Source organism: Neophocaena asiaeorientalis, unplaced genomic scaffold (assembly GCF_003031525.2).
Source record: "Neophocaena asiaeorientalis asiaeorientalis breed wild unplaced genomic scaffold, Neophocaena_asiaeorientalis_V1.1 scaffold680, whole genome shotgun sequence".
Taxonomy (NCBI): domain Eukaryota; kingdom Metazoa; phylum Chordata; class Mammalia; order Artiodactyla; family Phocoenidae; genus Neophocaena; species Neophocaena asiaeorientalis.
The window spans coordinates 332,377-343,573 of NW_020171816.1; the positions used below are offsets into that span (position 1 = coordinate 332,377).

General features: G+C 59.0%; 2 protein-coding genes across 3 annotated transcripts in view; both read left to right on the forward strand.

The window, feature by feature from the left end:
* Positions 1 to 2,571: 2,571 nt before the first annotated feature.
* On the forward strand, positions 2,572 to 6,328 carry LOC112394791 (uncharacterized). Its single transcript, XM_024737720.1, is given in 3 exon segments — positions 2,572 to 3,031; positions 3,034 to 4,684; positions 4,735 to 6,328. Coding segments are annotated over 3 exon segments (3,705 nt in total).
* A 3,686-nt stretch (positions 6,329 to 10,014) lies between these two features.
* CAMKV (CaM kinase like vesicle associated) overlaps positions 10,015 to 11,197 on the forward strand; it is an 11,840-nt gene continuing 10,657 nt past the window's right edge. For both annotated transcript variants that reach the window (XM_024737767.1, XM_024737777.1), the window contains exon 1: positions 10,015 to 10,151. The gene's annotated coding sequence lies outside the window, so the exon portion shown is untranslated. The remainder of the gene's footprint in view (positions 10,152 to 11,197) is intronic.

Genomic DNA, 11,197 nt, shown 5'->3' on the forward strand with positions numbered 1-11,197 from the left:
CAGCCTGGGATCCTCTCTAACTGCCTGGTGCCCCTCCCCTCAGCTGGATAAAGCAGAGGGGCTTCAGCCAGCCAAGAATTCTGAGTACAAGAGACTCAGCCAGGTCCCACAGGGTATGTAACTAGCCCCTACTCAGTACTGACAGCTTCCTGGGAGGCACTGGCTTAGTGCCCCCCAGGAAAATGCCCCCTCCCATGCCTGAGCCACCTGCTAAGCTATTGGGAGGAGGAACAGGGCCATGTGGGTTACAGCTTGCGTGGGGGCTTGGGGCTGCAGCACTCGGAAGGGAGGCATGTTGGCTCCTCTCCAGCAGGGTCCATGCCAACGTGGCCCTGTGCATGACACCTGTGATGGCATTGTAGTTTCCTGAAGTGTGGGTCCAGAGCCTGGTGGCCTGGCTTCGGATTCTGGCTCTACAACTCACTAGCTGCAACCTCTGTGAATTCTCTCTCTTCCCTGTGCCTTGATTTCATCATTTATAAAATAAGGGTGACAGCACCCGGCTCTTGTTGAATTGCTGTGAGGCTGGGTTACAGTGCTCAGCACTGCCTGGCACAGAGGAAGGGCCCAGTCAATAGCAGTCACTGTTCTTATTGCTATAAGGGGTGTTTGCTTCCCAGGTGGGAAAAGCTTTCTCCTCTCTCCGGGCTGCCTTCTTTGGTCTTTCCTTAGTGGGGCACACCCTTCTCAGATCAGTTGTTCATGAGGACTCCAGCCCTGAAAGGGAGAATTATGCCTCACTTTCGCAGGAGTGGGGGGATGGCTCAGTGGTCGGACAGGCAGGGACTTTCAGGGCCTCCTACCATGCTTCTCCAGCCCTCCCACAAACACAGGAGGCTGCTACTAGCATCTCTGTCATGGGGAAAAACAAAACAAAAAACAGTTTGCTTGGGGCCAGAGATTAATGAAGTTAACAGTGTTCAGCAAGTATGTGTGTGTGAAAGCACACATGTGCAGACCACAGACCCTTGGGCTCTGTCACCTTCCTGGGCCATAGTGTGTGGTGAGCAGCAGTGTCCAGCCACATCTATCCCCATTCCTAACTGAAGGCAGCATCTGGGGAAGGGGGAGGGGGTCCGGGGGCCTGAGACATGGCTGAGTCAGGCTTTGCCCAGTGCCGAGTCAGGAAGGTGCAGACGAAGCACAGAGCTAGCCTTGGTCCCTGGTCACATCGCTTCACACCCCACGGCCAACCGTAAGCACTATTTTTAGCTTCTGTGAAAACACACCGCTTCAGAGGACGAGACTACAGCTTCGTTCTCCACAAACCTGTTTCCTGCGTAGAAAGACTGAGGCCTGAAAGGATAGCCCTGGAGGACAGAGGAAGGAGGCCCAGAGCTCATAGCTGGGGGAAGGAGGAAGGTCTGACCCCGCCCCAGTCAGAACCTCCAGACTCAGGCCTGTAGCACTGGTCAGTTCCCCAAACTAGGCCTGTCCTCTGTGGCTGCAGGGCACATCTGGGCCTCGGCTGGTTGTCCAGGCAGGTCCCACTCCTCCCTGACCCTCTGCCCATCTACAAAATGGAGGGTAGGACTGCCCACTTCGTCTAATAGCTTTCTTTTCTGTGTGCTGCCCAAGTCCAGTCCTTTGTCCAACTTGTCCTCACTGCGTATGCAGTTGTGCCCAATGTGTACCCAGTTCTGCACCCACCATACCCGCACTGTGTAGTCAGCCCTGTGCCCACTGTGTGGACAGCCCCCTAACCACTGTGTCCCCACTGTGCCCCATCCTGTAATTTCCACTGGTGGCCTAGCCCTATGCCCAGTGTTCTTGCCCCCCTTCTGGCCAAGGTGAAGTTGACACAATATGACAAGAGCTAGAACATTCTGACTTGAAGGTTCTGAGCAGAGGCCCCACTCCCACCCGTGTCGTCCCCATCCCCACCTCTGTGGGATACTGGTCCTGGGCCTCAAGGACATGTGATTCTGGGGAGGGGGCTCTGTGAGGCACAGGCAGGGGAAAGCCATCTGGAGCAGAGAGACTGCCAAGGAGCTGATGTCCCTGGAGCGGGAGCTGGGGAACATGGGGGAGGGCAGTTAGAGCCTGAGCCTTGGCCCCTCACCCACTTCTGCCTCTCCGGACTGAGTGGTGAAGGGGCTTTGCCCCCCACAGGGGCCTCGGGTCACACGCTTGGAACTGCATCCCTGGGTCAGGGCTTAAGTCTCAAGTTGCCACGTGGGAAATGGGGAGAAAGAGCCAAGTCTGGCATCTGAGGTAAACTGGGAACCCAGGGGCTTCCTCAGTATCTCCCCTGCCTACCTTTTTCCCTTGGCCTTATACACGCTCTCGCCTCTAGGAGCACTGCTCTCCCTCTAGGGCTGGCCTGGGCAGAGTGGCCACCTGGCTGGCAAGGAGAGAGGAGGCCAGTCTAGGGTTGGCAGAATTCACTGGGGTCCCTTGGCCTTTCTACCTCTCAAGATTCCCTGGGCAGGCCCCCATTCCTCAGGGGGGTGGGGGCCCTGGTTTCCTACACTCTCTCACCCTCCCCCAGGTCATTGGGGCTGTGATGTGTGGGGTTGCCACACATGGCAATGAAGTGGGGGCAGGGCACCTAGGGCATGGAGCAGGACTATGGAAGTCACCAAGAAAGTGGGGGCCCCTGATCCATCGGGCTCCCAGGGCCACCCCTCAGCTGGCAGCCAGCAGCTGGGCGGTGGCCCTAGAGGGTCCCAGGGACCATGGGTAAGCTCAGGATCTGTATACTTGAGGCAGGGGTTGTCACTGTCCACCGAGGCCATCCTTGATGGGTCCTATGGCTCAGCCTCCCAGGCCCATACCCACAAGCCCAGTCACCAGCAACTCTGGGACCCTGCTGAGGTTAGCTCCCAATGTGGCTGTGAACTGGCCTCTGAGGATTCCCTGAGACTCTCCTCCACTAGCTCGTTTCCAGGCTCTATCGTGGGAGCCCAAACACATCTCGTCACAGAGAACAGGACCCTGGCCCTACCGGTGTGCAGGCACGGTGACGGCACCAGTGACGTGACCCAGCTCGGACTCTGCTGTTCCCGGCTTCAGGTGCAGATGGCGGGGGAGGGCAGGCTCCAGCTAAAGTCCTAGTAGGCTGAGGCAAAGGCCTCTGCAGCCCCAAACAGATAGCCCCATTGGGCATTAGGAAGAGCCGGTGGCTACCGTATTTTCTTTCAGGGGAGGATGGCTCAGCTGCAGCTCAAGTTCCTCTTCTGGCTCCGGCCCAAGCTCAGGGCCAGGACCAGTGCCCATGTTCGGCTCAGGCTCCTCCAACTCCAGCTCCAACTCAGGCAAATACTCCAGCTCTGGATACAATCTCAATGTCAGCAGCAGTTGAATCTTACACCTGCAACCTTGACCACCTGATGGATACCAATGCCATCACCAAGGGCCTGTCCCAAGACCTCTTGCCCAGGAAATGTGGCAACCAATGGTCTATCCAGTTGGAGTCTCCCAAAGGGGTCACATCCTGCCAGGACAAAGTGAATTTCCATTCTCAGGATGAGCCTGCCACCCCAGCACGCACTCCAAAAGAGTCCCCAGACCAGGCCCAGGAGCTCGAGGTTGCCCAAAGGCCGGTGTTACCAAGGCAGCCTGAGAACCAAGTGGAGAAACCCATGGTCTGTACCTCCAGGCCAGGCAGCCCCAAACCGGGCTCAGGGCCCCCAGAAACCCCCAAGTCCAAGCGGGGTAACCAGGAGATCTGCAGCTCTCAGCCAGGTCAGCAGCCCCTCAATGCTTGCAGCAACACCTGCTCCAATGTGGCGCCGTCTGCCTACCAAGTAACCTGCCACAACTCCCCCACAGTACAGCCTCCCAGGGAAGCCATGCAGATACCCCCCTCCAGTGCCCCTACCTGCCAGCTCCGGGATGCTGTGGAAGACCGTGTGCTGGTGTTTGATATGGCCATGGGCAACACCAGGATGGGGCTGCTGTGCCATGACCCCATGGGCTCAAGGGCAGTGCTGGTGGGCCTCATGCCCAGCCACCCATCCATCTATGCCTCTGAAAATACGCTGTCCACCCGGCGATTGGCCATGCCTATCTTTTCCCCTGACAGTGATGGCTCCAGCTTCTGGTCCACCACACCCATGGTGTCCAGCCCTGTGCCCTCCAGCCTTTCATCTGGAAGCTACCAAGAGGTGGCCCTGGTTCCCAAAGAGGCCGGGCTCAACCTGGAGTCACAAGGCTCCCCTGGTACTGAGACACCCATCAGGATGGGGATGCTCACTGGGCATGTTCCACTGGGAATGCCCCTCCAATTTGGAGAGAGGATACTGAGCCATGCCCATGATCCTGGCTGGTCCAAACCTGACACTGAAAAAACCAAAACTAGTCACACCATCTGGATGCAGGATGCCTCCGGGATGCAGGACACCTCTATGGTCCAGGCCAAGAAACTGCAGTGGATGAACTCAGAGCAGACCCCAGAGCCTGTACCACCAGCCAAAAACCAGCAGGTGCCCAGACCCCTGCTCCAGGAGGATACAGGCAACCACAATCAGAAAGAGGTCGTTATTGCTCACCCTGACAGCCCTCAGGTCAAAGGTGCTGGGCACGCCCCACTCTGTGGTCAGCCCCCACTAGCTGAGCAGCATCCCCTTTCCCGGCAGCCCCCTTCGGCCGGTCAGCCTCCCTCTGCAGAGCAGCGTCCCCTTCCCAGACAGACCCACCTTTCTGGATAGCCACCCCTAGCTGAGCAGGCCCCCTCCACCAAGCAGCCCCCACTTCCTGGTCGGGCCCCCTCACTGGAGCCCCTATTGCCAGGCAGCTTTCTCTCACTAGGCAGCCTCCCTTTTCCCAAGAACCCCCCATCTCCAAAAAGCCCACTCTCTCAAGATGTCCCCCCACCACTAGGGACCCTGGTCAGGCCTCCACCCTGTGCCAGGAAGGTGAGCCATTGGGCCCGCCTACCCATGTGGGGGTACTTCGGGTGACCCCAACCCCTGAGGAGACCTGTGTCTATGTAAACAGAGAAAATGTTGGTGGCAGTGCTGGTCAAAGCTTCAGCTCACATCGGCTCTCATCCTGGCAAGCTGGCAGCTGCCCCAGGGAGCGGGAGGAGCAGCCTTCCCTGCTCACATTCACCACACCTGGTCCTGGCTGCGAGGTCTTGCCCACGGCCACGGTGGGCACTGAGGCCCACAGTCCCTGGTTCAAGCTGACAGCTGAGGACATTACACACTCGCCAGTGGTCGTGCAGCTTGGCCTTCTCCGAGGGGCCTGCTATGAGCTGGTGCCCACCATGGATGTTCTGCCAGTATGGTCCCCAGTGCTCTGCCGCCATTCACGGGACCCCTACCAGGACATGGCATCTGTGGTGATCGACACAGGCACAGGCTTCACCAAATGTGAACTGGCTGGAGAGGACCACGTCCTCAGTGTGCTGCCCTCATGCATCCAGCTGCTCCAGCATCCAGTCCACGGCCAGCCCAGGTACGCAGTGCCTGAGAACCGAGAGGGTTCCTACTCGGTGCTGAATCGAGGAGTGGTCTCTGACTGGGATGCACTGGAGGTGCTGTGGCAGCACGTGTTCTATTGCAGGCTGGGTGTGCAGCCCAAGGAGCTGGCTGTGCTTGTGGCAGACTCACCCACCTCACCATGCACCAACCGAGAAAAGGTGGCTGAAATACTCTTTGAGCATTTCCATGTGCCAGCCATGCAGACAGTGCATCAGGCCCTGCTGGCACTCTATGCTTATGGGCGGACCACTGGGCTGGTGCTGGGCAGTGGCCATGGCACCTCCTCTGTGGCACCCATCATCACCGGGGATCTGGCCCCACTTGACACCTACCGGCTGGATGTGGCGGGTGCTGACCTCACTGAATACCTGGCTCAGCTGTTGCCGGCAGGTGGCCAGTCACTGTTCAAGGCATGGCTGGTCAACCAGATTGAAGAGGCCTGCTGCTATGCGCCCATGGACATGACAGCTGAGATGGCCCGTGCCCAGGCCCTGGCCCGGGTGGACTTTTTGCTTCCAGACAAGCAGGTTATCACACTGGGCTCTGAGCGCTTCTGCTGCCCCGAGGCCCTCTTCCAGCCCAGTATGCTAGGCCTCAATCAGCCAGGCCTTCCACAACTAGCCATCCTAAGTATCAGCCGGCTGGAGGCCAAGCAGCAGGAAGAGCTGCTGGCCAGTGTGGTGCTGGACGGTGGCGGCACCCTGTTGAGTGGCTTTCCTGAGTGCCTGAGACAGGAGCTGGGCCCCGGTGCCACTGTGCTGGGCTCTCTGCACCGTGCTGCTGCTGCTTGGCTTGGAGGCTCCATCATGGCGTCCCGGGACTCCTTCCAGAGCCTGTAGCTCAGCCACTGTGAGTACGAGGAGGAGGGCCCATGGGCCATCTATAAGTACCATCTGTGAGCACATAAAAGTTCTTTCTGGTTCTGCTTCTTTTGACCACTGTGGCATATTTTAGGCACAGGGTGGTGGAGGGAAGGGCAGGGATCCAGGCATGTGGTCAGGGATGGGGCCCTTGGCACTGCCAAGGCATACCCTGCCTCTACACACTGGAATTCCATGGGCCTTGGCAATCCTATCCTTTCCAGAGAGCCCCACAGCCCCACAGCTGACATTGGCCCTGGTCTAGCCTGACCTTTATTGCACCCCAAGGGCAACCACAGAGAGTGGCGGCTGTGGGTTTTGCCCTGTTGCCCTGGCGACAAGCTCAATTACCCTTGATTGCCAGCTCGTTGCCATGGCAATTTCAAACATAATGTAATAACCCACACAGCCTGGAGTGAGTCATGGGGGCGGGCAGCCCCCTCCCCTAGCTCCAGAGGAAAAGACTGCTTGCCTTCCCCCATGTTGGGCCCTCTACGGGGCGCTGAGGCCAGCAACATTGACAACAGCCAAACAATTCTACAGATGGCTGGGGCCCTGGAGCACTTGTTACCCCCAAGGAGGGTCCCTGTCAGAGTCTGGGCTTCCTGGGGGAGCTGGCCCGATAATGCAGATACCTCCTAAAGTCAGAACCTTGGCGGCTGGAGCTCTATGCTGGTTTGGCAGGTGTTTCTGTCAGCCAGTCAGAATATGAAGGTATAGGAGTGCTGGCCTTTGGTTCCCTGGGGCAGGAAATCAGGGTGGGGGGCTGATAAATCCTGAATCCTGGGTGGGAGATACATCCTGAGCTGGGGGATGAGGCTCTGGCCTGCTTTGTAGTCTCTGAGGACATGGAGACTCACACCTTATCCTGCCTGTCTGACTATCTAGTTTTGGTGGGAGCCAGACCTGTCAACTTTGGGCTCCCTTCGCCTCCTGTGCCTCCCAAAATGGGCAGCCTCTGCCCACAGGGTGGCCAGGGTAAAGGCCTCGTCAGGAGATCTTCATAGAGGCTATGGGGCAATGCCAGTGCCAACTGCCCTGCTCTTGTCCCAAACTCCACTCTGTTTTAAAGGGCCTCCCGCTGTCCCTCTGGCCAGGGGAGTGGCTAGAAGCCACGGCCCCTGACCTTGTCTGGCTCTGAATAGTGGGGGTAGGAATAAAGGTCCATGTCTTCCATGGCCTGGAAGAGCTGAGAAGAAGAATTCACCTGGTGTTGCTACTTCCTGCCTGGAGGGCAACTGGAGGTTGAAGCCAAGACACTGAAGCCAGGACTTCCCTGGTGGTGCAATGGTTAAAATCCGCCTGCCAATGCAGGGGACATGGATTCAATACCTGGTCTGGGAAGATCCCACATGCCGCGGAGCCAATAAGCCCATGTGCCACAACTACTGAGCCTGCGCTCTAGAGCCCGTGCTCTGCAACAAGAGAAGCCACCGCAACAAGAAGCACATGCACCGCAACAAAGAGTAGCCCCTGCTCGCTGCAACTAGAGAAAGCCCACCTGCAGCAATGAAGACCCAACGCAGCCAAAATAAATAAATAAATTCTTTAAAAAAAAAAGACACTGAAGCCCTACCCTGCTGGTGCCCCTCTGGCTGGGAGCTGAGGGACAAGCCATGCCCCTGTCCCAACCCTGGGTTCTCGTCTTAGGTCTCTCCACAAAGGGCAAAGACCTGGCTATCCCCACACACACCTGAGAGTGAGGGGCTGCCCTTCGTGGAGAGACTATAAATGGCCAATGATATAAGGTCATCACAGCCCCCACCCACCCCTGGGCATGGTCCATGGTCCACCCTCTTCCCATGTCCAGCTTTCACACTGTAAGTCCGCCCCCACGATCCTGAGGCCTGTGCCAGGTAGGAAGAGGACCAGTGGCTCTAGGGACTAGCTAGCTACAGCGTCCATGTGCACATGCAAGCAAGCATGCCTGGGTGCACACAGAATGCAAACACATGTGCCCCGGGCACCACTGCACACACTGTGCTGTTGCCATCTCCTTTGGCATAAGAGCACACACACACAGACATAATCACACGTGTGCACATACACCCTGCCACGTGCTCACCCACAGGCACATGGAGTGTGCACGGGACCAAGAAGACGTGGAGCACTGCCAGCAGCAGGCAGGGCTCTAGCGAGCCACCTCTTCCCCTGCCTCTAAATCCCCCACATTCCAGCTTCTCCTTGGCCCAGCTTTTCTGTGCCTGGATAGCCATGATCTTCAGGAAAGGCAGAAAATGTGTGTACCACGTGTGGGGTCAGCAAGCCAAGGATCAGATGCACCATACAACACAGGGAACCATTGTTTCAATGACAGTGGGCAGACAGCAGGAAAGACTGAGTGCCAGGCCATTCATTAATTCTGCAGACATGAACTTAGCATACTGAGATGAGACTCAGAGCTCTGCCCTGCAGATGCCCAGCTTGCCAGGAGATTCCTACCCAGTGGTGGAGTTGGTGCCATGAATGAGACCACCCAGAGCCCAGGGACCCCAGAGGTGACACCCACCTGGCCTGGAAGCAATGACCAAACCAGGGAAGGATGTGAAGGGCTCCTCGACACCCCCTCTGGAGAAAGATATTGAGGGGTCCTGTTCGAGCAGTCATTTCCCAGGCTAGACTTCCAGCCCCAGCATGAGCTCCAACTTCCTCACTTGGGCAGTCACTCCTGTCAGCAGCTGTGGGGAACCATCCAGGAGAGACTCACTCAACACGGCCAGGGGTTTGGAGATGACCCCACCCAGGATGGGGTCAGAAGGCTCACTGAGAGGGTTCTGGTTGGGTGGAGCCCAGTTTCAGGCACAGAGAAGCGTAAGTCTGGCCTTCAGATACTGGCCTCAAGGCTTGTGGTGGGGCGGAGCAAGCATTTGGTCCATGTGCCTCTGTGACAAGGGACAGAGAAATGGCCAAGGACTTCCTTCAGAGGCTCTTCCTGGCAGTTCTCAGCCTCCTCCAGTCAGGGGCCATGTCTGGTGGGGCACCATGGTGCTGTAGTTCACCTGTATCCCCATATCCCAGCCCAGGCCACCAGTAGTGATGCTGTTCAGGAAGGGTTCGAGGGTGATTAAACTGTCAAGAAAGCAGAGTCTATGCCATGTCATAGGTAACTTTTAGAGCTTGAGAAATTCAGTGCCACACAGGAGGGGGCAGGCTGAGCCAGCCACCCTGGATGGGACCTTGCAGGAGGGGAGGGGAGGATGGGTAGAAGACTCTGCCACCAAGGTCTGGAGCCCTCACTTGCACACACACACCCCGGTGTGTTTACTAGCTAGGGGAGGCCTGTCTGTAGCACAGCTTGCCCTAGCAACTGCCCACTTGGTTCTAAGTGAGTTCCGCTCTTTGGGTCAGGTTTTGGGAGCTGGGCAGAACGCCAGTCCCCTGGGGACTACTACCTGCCAAGACATTCCTGTGCAGCTCCAGGACTCAGGCTTTCCCCACACCTTCTACTCCGCACCCTCTACAATGGGTATAGGAAGGCCCCTCCGGTCCTTGTTGCCCGGTCAGTCCAAGGGCCTAAGGGAGCCTTTGAAAGCCTGGCCGGGGCCGGGAAGGCCAGTGCTCACCTTCTCTGCTGCCAACCCATCCTCAGCCCTCCTTCGAGTGAGATTCCGGGCTCAGGCTCCTCCAGGGTCGGGGCGGAGCCGGCTGAGGGAGGCCCCGCCCCCAGCCCGCCCCCGGCCCGGGGTGCGAATCCGAGGCGGCGAGCGGCGGGAGATGCTGGAGGTTCGCGAGCCGAAGTGGCTGCAGCTGGCGCCGCGTCTGCCCCGCGTGCCCGGAGCGGATTCTGCCCGCCGCCCCCGGAGCCCTCGGCGCCCCACTGAACCCGCGATCGCTTCCTCCCTGTGACCGACCAGCGCTGCAGGTGCGGGGTGACCCGGGAGGGGGTGGCGCCCCGGGAACGTACGTTGTGGGGTCTTAGGGGATTGAGTCTCTGGCTCGAGGTTCGGGTAGCCGAGTGCGCCGGGGCGCTGCAAGGGCTTGGGGTCCCGGCGGGGGCAGAGCACGCGGGCTCTGCAGATCCAGGGCTCGGCGTGAGGGGTTGGGCTAAAGTTCCCCATCGCCTCAGACGGGTCGGGGGTCCCAAGGGAAGCCTCTGAGACTCAAGTCCAGGCTAATCTCCCCTCCTTGTCCCCCATCCCACCTCCGTCTCGCTGGGCTCCTAATTGTGGGAACATTAACCCTCCAACATTCGTGGTGCCCCGTGGGGGTAGGGGCCGAGGGCTCAGCTGTACCTCTGGACTCGCAGAGCTGCCTCCGGCCCCTCCCAACTGCCCCCGGGCCCCCTCCCTCCCGCTAAGCAGTCACTAATTTCCATGACAACGAGAGTTCTTTATGGGCGACAACCTGAAGGGGGCTGGGCGGGGCTGCCGCGGGGTGGGGGAGGAGGCTCAAGCCCTTGGGGACCAGCAGCCCCCTAGCCAAGATCCATCTTCCAAGCCTGAACTCGAGGGCCCGCCGGGGGTCCAGGACACCGACCCAGCGCTGCGCGGTGGGGCTGGGGGACGCACATGTTTCTGCTGGGAGGTGCGGGGCTGGGTGCTCACACGTGTGCCTCCCGCATGTGTGTTGCTGTGCCAGCGGGGGCGAGTCAGCAGCACTGGGGAAGGGGGTCAGGGTGGCAGCACGGTGGGGAGCAGGGCCCCCGGCTGGCAGGGTGAACAATGAGCGAGTGAGTTTCTGCTTTCCCCAGCCTGTAGTGTCTGGTAGAGACCCTAGGCTCTCCCAGCCCCCCATAGCTCTGCCAAACTGCTTTTGTCCGCACCGCTAGGCAGAGCCTGCTTCACCAGGTTCCCTCCCAGGGAGCAGGGCTCTCTGTCCCTCACCAAAAGCTCAGTCTGCAGCAGTCCAGCGCCTGTCCTGCCACCCTCCTCCAAGGCCCAGGCTTTGAGCAACACCCCCCCACCCCCG